Source organism: Maylandia zebra, linkage group LG6 (assembly GCF_041146795.1).
Source record: "Maylandia zebra isolate NMK-2024a linkage group LG6, Mzebra_GT3a, whole genome shotgun sequence".
NCBI classification, from domain to species: domain Eukaryota; kingdom Metazoa; phylum Chordata; class Actinopteri; order Cichliformes; family Cichlidae; genus Maylandia; species Maylandia zebra.
The window spans coordinates 8,891,511-8,910,037 of record NC_135172.1 but is presented as its reverse complement, the minus strand read 5'-3'; the positions used below and the strand labels follow the sequence as shown (position 1 = coordinate 8,910,037).

At 40.3% G+C, this 18,527-nt stretch overlaps 1 protein-coding gene across 1 annotated transcript; it reads left to right on the top strand.

The window, feature by feature from the left end:
• The first annotated feature begins 428 nt into the window (after nt 1–428).
• On the top strand, nt 429–17,038 carry LOC101486404 (B-cell receptor CD22). Its single transcript, XM_024802678.2, has 9 exons — nt 429–556; nt 3,535–3,885; nt 4,963–5,196; nt 5,380–5,640; nt 13,392–13,652; nt 14,520–14,780; nt 15,768–15,858; nt 15,979–16,036; nt 16,162–17,038. The coding sequence occupies exons 1-9, from the start codon at nt 493–495 to the stop codon at nt 16,180–16,182; spliced, it is 1,602 nt and encodes a 533-aa protein (XP_024658446.2). The 5' UTR covers nt 429–492; the 3' UTR covers nt 16,183–17,038.
• The last annotated feature ends 1,489 nt before the right edge of the window (nt 17,039–18,527 follow it).

Sequence of the window (18,527 nt, the reverse complement as noted above, 5' to 3'; positions counted from 1 at the left end):
GGCACCTACACACACATTTAAACTATAATGAATATGCAAAGAAGATAACCAGGAATTAGCTTTCACAGTTCATGTGTGCTTTTCTCAGCACTCGTGGTTCAGACCACGCTCATTTTTAACTCTGACCTCATTTTGAGCTCAGCTCTAATTCTGTAAAGTGTTGTGAGTCCATCTCACACACTTGTATCACATCAAAAACATTTGTTCACAGATTGAAAAAGGCTTCCTGCCACAGAGAGCATCTCCTGGATGACTAAGACGTTGTAAAGAATATCAGACACGCTGTCACTGCTGGTAAAACTGCAGCTTTGCTGTCTTGAAGTTTTATCCACTTGCATCTGGTTAACCATGTATGCAAATAAGGAGGAAGATGAGAGGGTGTCATTTTTTAACACTTCACTTCTGTATCTTAAAGACTGGGATGAGTCGACTTCTGCTTTACAGAAAGGACTGTCAGTTATCTACTTGCATTTTAACGGCTCACACAGAGCAATGAGAGGAGCAGCTATGAGTGTAATAACAGCAGTCAGTGGATTTGTTCTCCTCACTGTGACAGGTTGGTCTGCTGTGAGTAATTCTACTTTGAGTAACCAAATGTGACAGAAAATATAATTCAGACACTGATTTTTTTTCAGGTGAATGTATTTTTCTTCCATCTGTAAAATGATGCTGTGTGAAACATCGTCTGTCCTTACAGCTCTGCAGCTCCAGCCTTCTGTCTCCATTCTTGAATGTTTTTCTTTGCACTGTTAACACTCAGCAGTTCAGAGTTTTACAGTCTAATCATTTTATCTGCGTTTTATTCCAGTGCCATAAATCTGGACACTAATGATGTTTGGGTGAAAGACCCAATAATTTAGTCTAATTATTATAAATCATCTGTCGTCTTAGATTCACAGAATGTATTTGTTGTGTTTAAGTGGATTTCCTCAGGATGAACATGGCTGACGTTTATCAGTGTGAACTGTTTGTTCCTCTTTTTGTTTTCATGCTGACAAAACCCAGACTATCAGTCTCACTTCACCTCTTTCCTTTTTTCTTTCTCTACATAAAGACCAAATTGTAAAGTCATGGCTGCCATTGACTAAGTGATAGTGACACTACAGCCACTTCTAGCTGCTCTGTAAAATGAATGAGTCATTTAACGTTTAACAAAACTTTATCTGTGAAATGGAATTTTTTAGCTCGTTACACAGAAAAGCCAACATGTAACGTCCCCATATGAGAACATGTCTCTGTGTCTGTGTTTGTGTCCTTCTTTGTGGTTCTGCTGAAGTGTCTCTATGTGTCAGTGTGTCTCTTGTTATATAAGTGTGTTTGGGTGTAATTTATCCTAGAAGTTCCTTGTGTAAGAAATTGTTAATTCCATAGACTACATTTTTACTTTTTATTCTTTACCCTTTAAATCAGAATGAGGTCCAACTACTTTTATCTGTTTTATTTATTTATTATTTTACTTTCTTTTTAAAATCCTGTCCTGTTCTCCTATGTTTTCCATTTTATTTCTGTTTATTGTGCTTCATTTTGGTCAACAGTGGATGTTTTAAGTGTGTGCTAGAACTCAATTTGACTAAACTAACAAAATACTCCATTAGGCCTATTTTGGGTCTAACCACTGCTCTTCAGTAGTGCTTAGAGTACTACAGTAGTGATTAGTGCCTTTCTGTTTTGGAGTGTTTCTGAGTTAATAATTGATTATCTAAAATGTACCCTTTCATAACAAAAACTCTGATACTGACTGTGTAAGAATCTATATCATTGCAGTGACGGGCATGTCACTGCAACCCCCTCTGGCTTTTGCTCCACGGCTGCGGGGTGACCCTTGGGCTCTCCTCAGCTCTTTCATGGACAGTGGCACAGTTGTCCCTCCAGTTAATGTCCCATTAAAAGAGCCATAAATGTAATAAAAAGAGTACTGTAGGACCATGGTTGCCTCGATTTTTATTTCTTTCTTCTTCTTTGTGGTTCCGTTCGTCGCCACTCTGCCCGTGTAACCAGTATGTAAGAAAAATAACAAAAGATGGCCAATTTTAGAAACTTAAGGAATGGTAGGAGCCAAGAGGATGGGTAACCACAAGGAAAACACAACCACAAGATGTTGAAACTGCATCTCATTGTATTAAAATATTGTAAACTGTATTACAAGCGCCTTGAGGCGACTTTTGTTGTGATTTGGCACTATATAAATAAAATTGAATTGAATTGAATTGAATTACAACCAACAACAGTAGCGAATACAGCGTGCGTGCATGAATACCAAAAAAATATAATAAAGTAAAATGAATTCAGACCTGGGTCTTTTCAATGTCAGTGTTGTCCAGTTCAGGCCTGTTGGGTGATCTGGGCACTTTACTGGTGTGAAACCAGTCCAACAATCAACGTATGTTTTGCACATTTTGTTCTGCCACAATCGGACTGCAAGATTCAGTTCCATATGAGCTGTGCCTCACCATCCATCGCAATGGAAGATCATCATTCTTCTGTTGATTTCCAGAAGGTCTGTGGAAGTTCTCTGTGGACTCTGTTTCTTGATATCCAATTTAAAAAAAAACTTACCAATGCAAAGCACCGTGTATTCACAAAAAACAGGTTTCCAGATGTAGCAGCTGACCGAACAGACCTCAGGCTTCAGCCGCTATCCAGCCTGAATAGCAACAACATTCCTTTAGCATTGTTGGTACACCTTTAGCGGGTGTAGCGCTAAGCAGCTTTACCAGTGTAAACAGACAGGAAACAGCTAAAGGCGGGACAACAAATCCGATTGGTTAAAAATGAAATCGTCCATCAAGGTCAGAAAATAATGATCATTAAACACAACAGAATATATAACAAAACAAAAAGTAACAAGGCTTTCAACCCAACGATAACTTACTTTTAAACAAGTTTATACAATTATTCAAAATTTAGTTGTGCTTTATTTTTTTTGTTTCTTTTTCTGATTTTGAAGATTTTAGACTGAAATACATTAAACTACATGAGCAATAATTCCAACAAAGGTTTCTACTCTTATGTGTTTGTTACTGTTACACGTGCTTCTCCTCTCCCATGTCCTCTCCTGTCTCCATCATCAGTGCTAACCATCTCCATGCTGCCTTCACTCTCATACGATGGCTGAAATATGTTTAAATTAATTTCAAGCTCATCTTACCTTGTGCACAGAGCAACAGTGGGTCAATGCAGTCAACTCTAGCAGCCTGTAACTTCTACACATTTACCTTTATCATCAGCAAATCATTTTTCATTATAGTTTGTTTTATTCTAACATTAAGTGAGAGTCTAATTATCTGTCCAAATGACAACAGTAACTTCAGGTTCTCATTACACTCAGTCTACAAAGCAGCTGCTCTCACTCAGTTCCTGTCGTCTAATGTGAAGATCAGATGAATCTTTAGCTGAAAATAAAAATCTGCAAACTTTGTTTTCCATGACATGAAGCTGAAAATGTAGCCTACAGAAAAATACTAATCCAAATGAGTCTGTTTAATTTTTGTTAATCTAACTTTATTTTTTGTTATGATGTGCTCTGTGTTACAGTCGTTCTGGGTCAGTATGGCTGGGGAGTGACTTACACTTCTACTCAGATCTGTGCTGTAAAAGGATCCACAGTGGAGATACGCTGCACCTTCACATACCCATCGACTATAAATGGAATAAGAGTTGACAAAAAATTCTGGTTCATCAGAGACGAAAATAAGGAACTTGTGGATCTGAAAACAGAGTCAGAGTACAGAGATCGTGTTCAGTATCAGTGTGAAGACAACGACTGCACTCTGAGAATCTCAGACCTCAGAGAGAGCGACTCAGCTGAGTACAAGTTCAGATTCATAACAAACGATCCAGGAGGGAAATATTCTGGTGTACCTGGAGTCACTTTGACTGTCACAGGTAACATGTTCATCCACTCGTTTACTATTTTAAATCCAAGTGTTTGCTGTGAGTGTGTTTGTGTGGTTTATCTGAATGTTGTCAGCTGAGCTTAATGTTCTTTATTTACTAATGGGCAGATCTGCAGGTGCAGGTGAGCAGATCAGCTGTCAGAGGTGATTTTAAGTCAGCAGATCTGAAGTGTGAGAGCAGTTGTCCTCTGCCTGATAATCTCTCCTACATCTGGTACAAGAATGAACAGATCATCACAGGACAAACATCTAATCTTCTTCTAAACTACCTGGATCCTACAAACAGGATTTCCTGTGCTGTCAGAGGATATGAGAACTTCCACTCTCCTTCAGTGGGTGAGTTTATGCTTTAACATAATGCCATGTTGTGGAGCCATGTGGCAAATGAGCTGTAGATTTTATAGGTTTTCATAAGGGTAACACTACTGGTTTGTATTTTCTGTTGATCACACAACCTGTGTAGTCGGAGCTCATAAATAGTTATCCTACACTGAGGTCACTGAAGGGAGGAGACCTTTCTCATGGGCTTATACTGAGGCCTTATCACATCGTTTTCATTTCTGTCCTCGGATGTTGTGACTCTGACTAATATCCAACTCTCTCTGTCTCACAGTGGTGAAGGATGTCTGGGATGTGACTTACACTTCTACTCAGGTCTGTGCCTTCAAAGGAGCAACAGCAGAAATACGCTGCACCTTCAGATACCCATCGACTATAAATGGAATAAATACAAGAGTTGTCCAAAAATTCTGGTTCATCAGAGATGAAAATAATGAACCTGTGGACCTGAAAACAGAGTCAGAGTACAAAAACCGTGTTCAGTATAAGTGTAAAAACAACGACTGCACTCTGAGAATCACAGACCTGAGAGAGAGCGACTCAGCGAGTACAAGTTCAGATTCATAACAAACGATCCAAGAGGGAAATATTCTGATGTACCTGGAGTCACTTTGACTGTCACAGATAAAATAATTTTCAGTGGAAGTAACTTTAAACATTTATAAGCTTTTCAGCTGTCTGTATGTTGAGAGTTTGTTTTAATATAATATCTGTTGTTTGCTCCCAGGTCCACAGCTCCAGGTACATGTGAGGAGATCAACAGTAAACTCTTATTCTAACTGGACAGAGCTGACATGTCACAACAACTGTCAGCTACCCGATCAATCTTCCTACATCTGGTACAGGAATGGACACAAACTTTCATCAGACGAACAATATTTACACCTCAACACATTTGATTCTGCAGACAGTTTTCACTGTGCTGTGAAAGGATATGAGCAATTCCCTTCTCCAACAGTGTGTGAGTTCACTACTTTTTGTTTCATTAAGAGAATTATATTTAATTTTTCTTTATTTACGTGAATGTGTCTGTATGTTAGTTTTAGTCAGAGGCCTTTCTTTTGGGAGGTTTACAATGTTTTCTTTTTAGAATATAAATTTCTAAAATTTGGTTTTGTTGTGATTCTTATGTTTCCTCCTCCAGATGCTCCAAAGCTTCCCTCTGTGTCAGTGAGTCCCTCTGCTGAGATAGTGGAGGGCAGTTCAGTGACTCTGACCTGTAGCAGTGATGCTAACCCAGCAGCTAGTTACACCTGGTACAAGGAGGATGTCATCAACCCTCTCATTTACCAAAACCAACATTTTTTCTTCTCCATCCTGCCCTCTGACTCTGGAAAGTATTACTGTACAGCTGATAATGACCTGGGACAAAAGAGATCTGAAAGCAGAACTATTGATGTGAAATGTGAGTAAAATACATTTATAAGCTGTAAAGACTTTTTGAAGAGCTGTGAGACTGCTGCAGGAATATGGAAAAACTTGAATTACATATCACGAAGACCATGTTTGCAGTTTTTAGAAATACTGTTATTCTTTTTATTTTCAATGGTTGAGTGTGTGAGCTGAACTATTTTTATGCATTCAAATAGAAAAAAAAAACAGAATTCCATGATTAGAAAATGTCATAAACAAATTTTACATGTTTTCTATTCATAATAGAACATAAAAAAATATCAGCTGAGAAAATGTACGATTTAAAGAGTACAAGTAAAGTATTTGTTCATTCTGAGTTTCATGACAGTAACACAAGTCCAAAAATTTGGATGGGGCCAACAAAAGGCTGGAAAACTAAGAGTTACTAAAATCATCTGGAGGAACATGTTGCATCAAGTTAACTGGCAACAGTCTCGCAACACGTTTGGGTATAAAAATAAAATCCGAGAGACGCAGTTTCTCAGAAATAAAGACGGGCAAAGGTTCTTCAATCTGTAAAAACCTGTGACTACAAATTGTGGGAATTTTACAAAATTATCGTCCACGATTTTATGTTTTAAGACTCTGGATATCTGACAAACTACATTACATGATACCATCAAATATTGAGCGAATCTAGAGAACTCTGTGTGCATAAGTTGCATTGACTGAGATGAATATTGGATGCCTGTGATATTCAGACCCTCAAAAAGGTAAAAGTGTCTCTGCTCCAGATCTTTTGAAAATGTGCTGCTGTCACTGAATTCAAAATATGCTTATTAGTTTGCAGAGTTTGGCTAACCTTAGCAGCACAGACAGAAGTTGGTTTCTTCCAAGCTAGCATCCACTCCTTTATGCCGAATGAGACTGCCTTTGCCAGTGGGCTGTCATTTGCTTCCTTTCCTGGTTCTCCTTTACATCCTTCCTTCTTTTTGGATGCTCAGTCATCGGTCAAGAGTGCAGCCCAGGTTACTGGCCAGTGGGCTCTTCATCTTTGAACAAGTAACTGCCATTATATATTAATACAATAAGAAGACCACAGACTAGAGTTTAAGGTGACTAGCAAGGGCAGCAATATTTCTAGTTGGTCATATCACTAATAAAAAAAAAAGTGTGTAGGGTATGAATGCTGGGTATTCCATCCAGCCTAATGCAGAAATTAGTCAGCTTTATGCTTTTGAAAATTGGAGGACAAATGGCAGGATATGTTTTATAATCTAAGATACAGTGGCTTGCAAAAGTATTCGGCCCCCTTGAACTTTCCCACATTTTGTCACATTACAGCCACAAACATGAATCAATTTTATTGGAATTCCACGTGAAAGACCAACAAAGTGGTGTACACGTGAGAAGTGGAACGAAAATCATACATGATTCCAAACATTTTTTACAAATAAATAATTGCAAAGTGGGGTGTGCGTAATTATTCAGCCCCCTGAGTCAATACTTTGTAGAACCACCTTTTGCTGCAAAAACAGCTGCCAGTCTTTTAGGGTTTGTCTCTACCAGCTTTGCACATCTACAGACTGAAATCTTTGCCCATTCTTCTTTGCAAAACAGCTCCAGCTCAGTCAGATTAGATGGACAGCGTTTGTGAACAGCAGTTTTCGCCACAGATTCTCGATTGGATTTAGATCTGGACTTTGACTGGGCCATTCTAACACATGGATATGTTTTGTTTTAACCCACTCCATTGTTGCCCTGGCTTTATGTTCAGGGTCGTTGTCCTGCTGGAAGGTGAACCTCCGCCCCAGTCTCAAGTCTTTTGCAGATTCCAAGAGGTTTTCTTCCAAGACTGCCCTGTATTTGGCTCCATCCATCTTCCCATCAACTCTGACCAGCTTCCCTGTCCCTGCTGAAGAGAAGCACCCCCAGAGCATGATGCTGCCACCACCATATTTGACAGTGGGGATGGTGTGTTCAGAGTGATGTGCAGTGTTAGTTTTCCGCCGCACATAGCGTTTTGCATTTTGGCCAAAAAGTTCCATGTTGGTCTCATCTGACCAGAGCACCTTCTTCCACATGTTTGCTGTGTCCCCCACATGGCTTGTGGCAAACTGCAAACGGGACTTCTTATGGTTTTCTGTTAACAATGGCTTTCTTCTTGCCACTCTTCCATAAAAGCCAACTTTGTGCAGTGCACGACTAATAGTTGCCCTATGGACAGATTCCCCCACCTGAGCTGTAGATCTCTGCAGCTTGTCCAGAGTCACCATGGGCCTCTTGGCTGCATTTCTGATCAGCGCTCTCCTTGTTCGGCCTGTGAGTTTAGGTGGACGGCCTTGTCTTGGTAGGTTTACAGTTGTGCCATACTCCTTCCATTTCTGAATGATCGCTTGAACAGTGCTCCGTGGGATGTTCAAGGCTTGGGAAATCTTTGTGTAGCCTAAGCCTGCTTTAAATTTCTCAGTAACTTTATCCCCTCATGGTGTTGTTGCTCCCAATATTCTCTTAGACAACCTCTGAGGCCGTCACAGAGCAGCTGTACTTGTACTGACATTAGATTACACACAGGTGCACTCTATGTAGTCATCAGAGATGGGCAGTAACGCGTTACTTGTAACGCGTTACTGTAATCTGATTACTTTTTTCAAGTAACGAGTAAAGTAAGGGATTACTATTGCAAAATCGGTAATTAGATTACCGTTACTTTCCCGTAGGAACGCTGCGTTACTGCGTTACTAAAACCGTGATTTTTTTTGCGAGAATGTCTCATGACAGTGACGTAAGCAAGTGCGACGTTGGTGACAGCAGCTGTGTGCAGATCAACAATGGATAATATATCGAGTGCGGGAGAGAGTATGAGCGTGCAGCGTTTAAAGTGTGGAAGTACTGACCTTACTTTGAGTTTGATTCCATAAAAAGTGACAAAAACATTAGCGTCCATCGTGCGTGGGAAGAAAACTTCTTTTTACAGCGAAAAAAACCCCTAAACTTCCGAGCAAGCACCGAGTAGCTACGACGTAATGGGAAACTCACAGAGACACTCGCGCGGATTCTTCAACTGACCGCAGCACACCTACACCAGGGTAACCCTCCGCCTACCCTGCTCCTGCTTTACAGGTGAAAATAGAGCAAAAGGACCGCTGAGTCTTTGACTTTATTTATTTTCTGCTGTGTTTTACTTGCATCTGTTTGAAAGAGTGAGTGAAAACACAAAAAATATTTTATTTTATGTGCTGGAATGTGTAGAAAATAGGTTTAAATGTTAAACTAATTTATTCAAGTCAGAGAATGTTGCATATAATTAAATGTTTTGCTTGATGCATAAAGTTAAAAGATTAAAACTGATAAAACAAGTTAAAAAAAGAGACTTTTCCATTTGATTACATTTTGTATGATGGATTATGTAGAAAAAGTAGAATTGGGCTGAAAGATCTATCACTTTATCACCTCTTCAGGTTGTAAATCGTGTTTTTAAAAAGTAACTAAGTAACTAAGTAACTAAGTAATTAATTACTTTTGAAAATAAGTAATCAGTAAAGTAACGGGATTACTTTTTGGGGGGAGTAATCAGTAATTAATTACTGATTACTTTTTTCAAGTAACTTGACCAACACTGGTAGTCATTAGCACTCATCAGGCAATGTCTATGGGCAACTGACTGCACTCAGACCAAAGTGGGCTGAATAATTACGCACACCCCACTTTGCAGTTATTTATTTGTAAAGAATGTTTGGAATCATGTATGATTTTCGTTCCACTTCTCACGTGTACACCATTTTGTGTTGGTCTTTCATGTGGAATTCCAATAAAATTGATCCATGTTTGTGGCTGTAATGTGACAAAATGTGGGAAAGTTCAAGGGGGCCGAATACTTTTGCAAGCCACTGTAGATGAACACATGTAAGAACCGTTACAAATGTCTACATTCGCGCTTCCGGCGCCCCCCGTGTGCGGCAGCCTGTTACAGCAGCTCTGCTCATTCTGAGTTTCTTTCTTTCTTATCTTTTTTCTCGTAATTTTTTTATAACTAACGTATTAGTAATTAGACTCTGCAACCATGTTCTGCTGTTTTGTGCTAGTCCTGGTCGTTTTTCTCAGTTTATTTCTACTTTTTTCACCCGTGTCTGGGGACCCAGAGCAGAGATCCTTTGTTTACAGTAAGGATCAGCTGTTAGCGCTGCGTCCTGCAGCGGTACTGCCGGCGGACAGACCCGATATTCCCAGCGAGCTGAGGAGGAAAAGACGGGGGTGTCGTGCTGGGAAGGAGCGCCGTCGCCCGAGAAGGAGACGTTATCGACCATCTCTTCCTTCTGTAATTATTGGAAGCGTAAGATCTTTACCCAATAAGATGGATGAGCTCACGTCGCTAACCTGGTCACAGAGGGAGTACCGGCAATGTAGCATCATGATGCTAACGGAGTCGTGGCTAACATCGCTAACTCCGGACACAAGCGTGACACTACCGGGATTCCAGCTGCTGCGAGCGGACAGGACCAGAGACAGCGGTAAGAGGAAAGGAGGGGGACTGGCAGTTTTTGTGAACGACAGATGGTGTAACCCTGGGCACATCACTGTAAAAGAGCAACTCTGCAGCAGAGACATTGAGCTGCTAGCCGTTAGCATGCGTCCGTACTACCTGCCCCGGGAGTTCTCGCATGTTATTGCGATAACAGCGTATGTCCCCCCCTCGGCCAACGCGGATGCAGCCTGTGACTCTTTCCACTCTGTGGTCAGCAGACTGCAAACACAATCACCGAGAGCCCTTCTCATAATATCAGGGGACTTCAATCATGCCTCACTGGACTCCACACTGCCCACCTTCACCCAGTATGTGACCTGCCCAACCAGAGTCAATAAAACACTGGACTTACTGTATGCCAATGCAGAAGAGGCATACAGTTCATCACCTCTCCCTCCCCTGGGCAGATCTGATCACAACCTGGTGCACCTTGTCCCTGTGTATGAGCCCTTAGTGCGCAGGGAGCCACCAGCCACCCGCACAGTACAGAGATGGTCAGAGGAGAGCGAGGAGGCTCTTAAGGATTGTTTTGAGTCGACTGTGTGGGAGGTGATTTGTGATGACCACGGAGAGGACATCGACAGCCTTACTACATGCATTACTGACTATATAAACTTCTGTGTGGATAACACTGTACCTACCAGGACTGTACGGTGTTTCTCCAACAACAAACCTTGGATTACCCCAGAAATTAAAACCGTCCTCAAGCAGAAGAGGAGGGCCTTCAAATCCAGAGACAAAGAGGAGTTGAAAAGGGTGCAGAGAGAGCTGAGGGGACTGATAAGGAATGGGAAGGAGAGCTACAGGCAGAAGATGGAGAACCAGCTTCAACAAAACAACGTTGGTGAAGTCTGGAGAGGCCTCAGAACCATCTCGGGCCACAAACAGCAGAACTCTCTGCCTGGGAGGGATGTGACGTGGGCAAATGAACTGAATCATTTCTTCAACAGATTTGATTCAGCCATGAGGCAGTCTGCAACATCGGCTGCAGACTCACCCACCCCCACTGCTGCTGTTCCACCTCAGACACTTCACACCTCCTCTATTCACCCTGCTCACTCCCCCCCACCCCCAACTGCAGCATCCAATACACACTCAACACAAGGCTCCAGCCTGTCTCTCTCAACCACCCAGGTTAGGAGGGAACTGAGGAGGATTAATGGCAAGAAGGCAGCGGGTCCAGATGGCATCAGCTCGAGGGTCGTCAGGTCCTGCGCGGACCAACTGTGTGGGGTGATGGAGCACCTCTTCAACCTGAGCCTGAGGTTGGGAAGAGTCCCACAGCTCTGGAAAACCTCCTGTGTTGTACCAGTGCCAAAGACTTCACGCCCCAAGGACCTCAACAGCTACAGGCCGGTGGCTCTGACATCCCACCTGATGAAGACCCTGGAGCGGTTGGTCCTGGCTCAGCTTCGGCGCCTAATAAGCTCATCACTGGACCCACTTCAGTTTGCCTACCAGCCTGGCATTGGAGCGGATGATGCCGTCATTCACCTCCTACATCGTTCCCTCGCTCACCTGGAGACCGCTGGGAAGCACTGTGAGAATCATGTTCTTTGATTTCTCCAGTGCCTTCAACACCATTCTTCCCTCGGTTCTAAAGGACAAGCTGGTGAACTCTGGAGTGGACCATCACCTCACTACCTGGATCCTGGACTACCTCACCGACCGACCACAGTATGTGAGGACTCAGGGCTGTGTGTCGGACAGGGTCGTCTGCAGTACGGGGGCCCCACAGGGAACGGTTCCGGCTCCGTTCCTCTTCACCATCTACACTGCAGACTTCTCCCACAATTCCACCCAGTGCTTCCTGCAGAAGTACTCTGATGACTCTGCAATAGTCGGCCTCATCACTGATGGGGACGACAAGGAGTACAGAGGTCTGACCCAAGACTTTGTGGACTGGTGCCAGCTGAACTACCTCCAGATCAACGCCAGTAAAACCAAGGAACTGGTGGTAGACTTTCGCAGGCACAAGCATTCTCCACTGCAACCACTGAACATCCAAGGTATGGACATTGAGGCTGTGGACAGCTACAGGTACCTTGGTGTTCATCTGAACAATAGACTGGACTGGACTCATAACTTAGACGCCCTCTACAGGAAAGGGCAGAGCAGGCTGTACCTGCTGCGGAGACTCAGGTCGTTTGGAGTGGAGGGCCCACTCCTGAAGACCTTCTATGACTCTGTTGTGGCTTCTGCTATCTTTTATGGTGTGGTCTGCTGGGGCGGCAGCATCTCTGCTGGGGACAGGAAGAGACTGAACAGGGTGATCCGAAGGGCCAGCTCTGTTCTAGGATGCCCTCTGGACCCAGTGGAGGTGGTGAGTGACAGGAGAACGGCGGCTAAGCTGTCATCCCTGTTGGACAACATCTCCCACCCCATGCAGCAGACTGTGACAGCACTGAGCAGCTCCTTCAGTGGGAGACTGCGGCACCCACGGTGTGGGACGGAGAGATTTCGCAGGTCTTTCCTCCCCACTGCTGTCAGACTCCATAATAAAGACTTTAACTGATCAAGCACACACATCCATACATATGCAATAATACTAAGTGCAATAATCCTTTCTGTCATCGTTGTATTTTTACTCAGTTGTATATAGTATTTGTATTCTATTTTTATCTTATTGTATATTTATTTTATTTTATTCTACTGTATATAGTATTTCATTTTATTCTATTCTGTACAGTTGTGTACTGTATTTATTCTTATTGTATTCTAATTTTTGCCTCATAACTTTTGCACTGTCCACTTCCTGCTGTGACAAAACAAATTTCCCACGTGTGGGACTAATAAAGGTTATCTTATCTTATCTTATCTTACATCGAAATCTCAGTAAATAGTGATATATAGTTTGATCCGATCATTTCCACTTTCAAAAGTGTGTTCATACAAATATTTGAGACATTTCTTTAAATAACAGACTGCTTTATCCAACTGAGAACATCAACTGCAGCTTCTCATTACACACAAAGCAATTCTTCAAAGCAAAGCGGTTTCATTGAGATTCCTCTAATATTGAAATCAAACAAGTTTTTAGCTGAAGAAAAACCTGCAGACAGTTTTAACTGTGCTGTGAAAGGATAAGAGCTTTTCCATTCTAACAGTGTGTGAGTTCACTTCTCTTACTCCTTTACTCCTCAATAAAGCTGATTTGTTTCGTTTTGGGAAGTTTACAATGTTTTCCTTTTAGAATATAAGCTATTAATATTTGAAAATTTGGTTCTAACTATATATTGTATATATTGTAATTACATATTGTATGTTTCCTCCTCCAGATGCTCCAAAGCTTCCCTCTGTGTCAGTGAGTCCCTCTGCTGAGATAGTGGAGGGCAGTTCAGTGAATCTGACCTGTAGCAGTGATGCTAACCCAGCAGCTAGTTACACCTGGTACAAGGAGGATGTCATCAACCCTCTCAGTTACCAAAACCAACATGTTTTCAGCTCCATCCTGCCCTCTGATTCTGGAAAGTATTACTGTACAGCTGATAATGACCTGGGACAAAATAGATCTGAAAGCAGAACTATTGATGTGAAATGTGAGTAAAATAAATATATTTTTTAAGTACATTGTCTTAGCTTAGGATGTGGTATGTTTTCTGTGTTCTGATGAGTTGCAAAACAATATATTGTATTTGTATTTTATTTATATTTTATACAATTTTGTCACACTTTTTTGGACTAAAGGTTATTTAGGATTTCTTTTTGTTCTGTGAATTTCTTTTAATAAATATAACACATCAATGTACTCTTCTACGTATTGTAAAATTATGATATTATTTTATGCCATGTTATACCCCTAATTAAAGATTGTGAATTATTATGTAGTTTTAGTTTGCATTATTCTCCTGAATTAGAAGAAGCTGATAACTATTGCATTAGTTAAACTGATTTGCATTACATTAAATTGCTGACTTGTTGTGAATGAATGATATTGTTTTATGATGCATTATATTGCTGAGTTATAAGAAATACTGTTCGCAGAAGGTTATTGTCTAATTTGTCTGAGTAGAAGAGAACAGAGTGTGCTGGAGTTTTCTGCCCCATTTCAGCAGGAGCAGATAAACAGGGAGCCAAGGTCGTAGCTTAGGCGCTGTGTGAGAGAGAGCATGTGAATGTTTAGGTTTTTTATGATAAGGTGGAGGCACCAGAGGTTATAAAAGTTTGAGCAATGCTCCACCATTTTGAGATTTTGAGGCTGTCTGCATCAGTGTCCATCTCCCACGTGTGTGATCATTAAATCATCGTTTGACTCAACCCGGCCGGACCAGTGTTGTTATTGTGGTTTTTTCTCTTGTCTCCATCCCCAATATTTTGAACCTTAACAGTATGTAACTTAGTTTTTTCATTAACAGTGTGTGTGTAAGACACTGATAATTTACATTAAACTCTTATTTCTCCTCCAGATGCTCCAAAGCTTCCCTCTGTGTCAGTGAGTCCCTCTGCTGAGATAGTGGAGGGCAGTTCAGTCACTCTGACCTGTAGCAGTGATGCTAACCCAGCAGCTAACTACACCTGGTGCAAGGAGGATGAAAACTCACCTAAAGCATCAGGACACAACTTCACCATCAGCAACATCAGACCTGAGCACAGTGGGCGTTATTACTGTGTGGCCCACAACAACAGAGGGACTCATAACTCCACCTTACAGCTGACTGTTGTAGCAGGTAATCATTGAGGATGTACACATCCTGTACAGGGAAGAACGCTGGTCTGAGCGGGGAGTCAAGGAGACCATTTACGTGAAAAGGGAAAGACCATCTCTGAATCGAGGAGGGGGCCTAAGGGTACATCTTTCACCATCTTACAATGCTGTGATTGCAGCCATTCCCCAACTCTCTGTGAATGGTACTCATGGCTGTTGATCAGTGGTCGTGAGAATTTGCATTTTAATGATCTAGGAACTGACCTCCCAGTCCATTGTTCATTCAGTGGTGCTAGTTTCAGTCATTATGCAAATGTACATATGTACTCATAACTCCACCTTACAGCTGACTGTTGTTGCAGGTAAATTTTACACTCCTTAAAATAACAGATGTAAAGTAAATACAGTACACACATTTATACAGTAATTAGTGTGGATGCTGATTAAGCATTGAAGAAAGAAAACAACAGTGTTTGATCTACAGCCATTGTTTTTACCTCCAAACAAAACCATCGTTGTTTTCTTTCAGACAGTGTGTCTTCCAAAGCTCAGAGATGCAGAATATGAACTTTTAATGGTTATTCAGATGTTTTCTGATGCTAAATTTTCTTTTGTCATTACTCAGGTTTTTCTAATACACATTTTAAACATGTTCGGCTATTTTCCAACTTCTGTGTGAACTTCAGCTTTGAACCGTTCTGCACTTTTGTTTTCAAGTGAAAAATTCTTTATTTTTCACTTAACATTCAGCAATTATTTCATTTCAGCTCAAAATATCAGTTATCAGCATTCACACTGCTGTTTCTTCAGAAAATGCATCTTTTAGTATGTTAATATAATTGTTATATTGTATACAATATTTTAAAGTTATTTATTCATTCATTTTAAAGGAAAAACATTTGTATGAGTGGATTATGACAATGAATAACTAATAGCATCACCTGGCAAACAACAAACAATCTAATCTTACTGCTGAGAAATCTCTGCCATGTATTTGTCTCTGTTTTAGGGAAATCCAAAATAATAATCATGAATATCATCAGGCTGACTCTGGTGGTCCTGATCCTGATTACTCTGCTTGTCTTGAGTCTGTTGACGAGGTAAAACAATACAAACACTTTACCCCTCTTTTATTTTCCCATTAGACTCTTAGCTTGAAAGTTGAAAGTTCATAACATTTATACTAAAGTTTTTTTAGTTTTTTTTTTTATTATATCCAGGAGGAAGAAGCGCATCATCTTAAAAACTGAACCAAATGAACCTGTAGAGATGACTGAGGTTTGTTTATTTGCATTATTGGAGTTGGCGCAAATGCCACTCAGCAAATGACTTATTATGAAATACATGCACATGTTTTATGAGTGAAGCTGTTTCAGTCTGAGCATTTAATCTCTCTTCATTAGGTATACTCTCATCCTGACTGAATCCCGATGAATCGTCAAAGGCTCTGACTGCAGCACAGACAGATGACAAGGAGGAGCAGGAACAGCTGGTGTCAAGTCCAGTCAGGTTACAGCAGGTGTTCAGTTCAAGTGTCACAAACAGCCCTTTGTGTTAGACCATTAAAACTAAAATGTTTGCTTAATAAAACAAAGACTGCCACAATTTGAAATGTCTTCTTCTTCATGTATGAAACCTGCGCTGAGCAGCCTGTGGTGTTTTTCCACAGTCAGCCAATCTAATGTCATTACAAAGAAATCTACTGAGCTTATACTCTAAATAAATATAAAAAATAAAATACAGAGACAGTACTGGGAGTTCTTTTTCTGTGCTTTGCTCCATAATCAAAATGATCAACAATTTCTATTAATTTACAGAAATGTTTTTGTGCCCACTATGAAAGACACCGAGATGCTTTTGTTTAATGGTATCATTTATACAAAAAATAATGTCAATCTTCTGTTATTCATTTCAGCAGTTCATCCTTTAATGCTTTATCTGTCTCTTACTTCGGTGCAGTGTGGCAGACAGTGGGTAGAGTGAGCGATATGTTTGATACACCTGAGACTCAGGCTAAAGATATTTAGCCTGAAAGTTCCCACATCATCATATTTAGTCAAAACAAGTTAGCATGTATTTGTTTTGTTATCAAAAGTGTTTTTATTCAAGATACATTTTAGAAAAAAAAATGACGATGGAAGGATCTGTAATTCTTGTACATAACTGTGAAATCCCTTCAAGTCATTCTCACTCTCAGCCTAATGAACCAAAAAGACATTTGTTTTTCTACCTTCTTTGTTATTTTGATCATTAAGTGGTGCTTAATGCTGGGAACCACTGTAAATTATGCCTTTGCATTTTTATTATGTCTTTAGTAAGGATTTAAAATTAAATGTAAAAATTTTGCTTTGTATGTAAGAATTTGCATGTAAGGCTGTAAACATAAATACAGAATTGGAAAGACTTCAGGTTTTATTGTCACACTGAAACATCTCTGGCTTGTTTTGTTAAAAAGAAATGAGTTTGACAATGTTGTGGGTCTTCTCCTGTATGTGGTACGGGTCATATCACTGTCAACTATTTTCACTGACTGAGTATTTTTAAAACAATTTTTACTTTCCTCTTTTGGACACAACTTTCTAACATTGTGGTTCAGGTCAGACACTTTAAGACTCACATTAACTCACATAAATAACAGGGAGTTTTAAAGTAAACGTAGAATTTATGTGGAAATGACAGAAAAAGCGAGGCAGTGCCTCAAAGGAATGAATGGCCACACCTGCCATTCACAGCGACTAGCTGCACAAGTTTATGTCGATCATGTTTGTTTGGAAAAAGCATGCAAATGTCAGGGAAAGATTCCCCTCTCTCTGCCATCTGTTACGATCATCTTCCACCCTCACTTATAATTGTGCAAAATGATATTTTTGCACAATGTGCACGGGCACATTGTGGTATGTGCCTGACATTGTATCTGATATAATTGCTGATTATTTAAACGTAAACTCTCAAAGACGGAACCTTATACTATTTTAAAATGAAGATGAATATCCTTCCTCGTCTTTTATATATTATCTTTTATATATTTTTGAACACTGTCGGTAGAAGTAAGTGATAATGAGTTTACAGAGTGGGACAAATAGATTTCCTAATTCATCTGGCAGGTTATGAAACGTAGAATCATTTCAGTGTTCTGCAGCAAGGATAAGAAAGAGGAGGGATGGCTCTACCATGCTTAAGAAACTACTACCTTGCAGGACAACAAAGACTACAAGGATAATGGAAAAAATCTGAATTGGAATTATGCACCAATATTACACTTCAAGCAGTTATTGCAGATGGATTTCCTGCAGACAAATTAGACATAAAATTGAACTGGAAAAGTTTTACATTGAAATTATGGCAGAAAGTTGTCAAATTATATAAAATACAAATTATGCTGAAACTTTCAGATGGTGCACATATGATGAGACTTTTTCCCTAAAAACATTTGAATCCTGGATAAAGAAAGGACGACTTACATTTCATTCTCTCCAAAGGGTTTAAAACAGGGGTGTCAAACTCAATTGCACAGGGGGCCAAAACTTAAGGCACGCTTTAGGTCGAGGGCCAAACAAGATAAACATTTATTGAACACAGCAAAACAATGTTTTTTAAACATAAATATGAATAAAAACAGACAGGAATATTATTCCAGATTAAATAAACTTAAAAAAAATAAACTTTAACTTTAAATATTTTGCTCTTCATAAAACTATATCCTGTCAAAATTATACAATTTAGAAATATTAATGATAGGTTTGTAGCGTAAACTTATTCGCTGGAACGT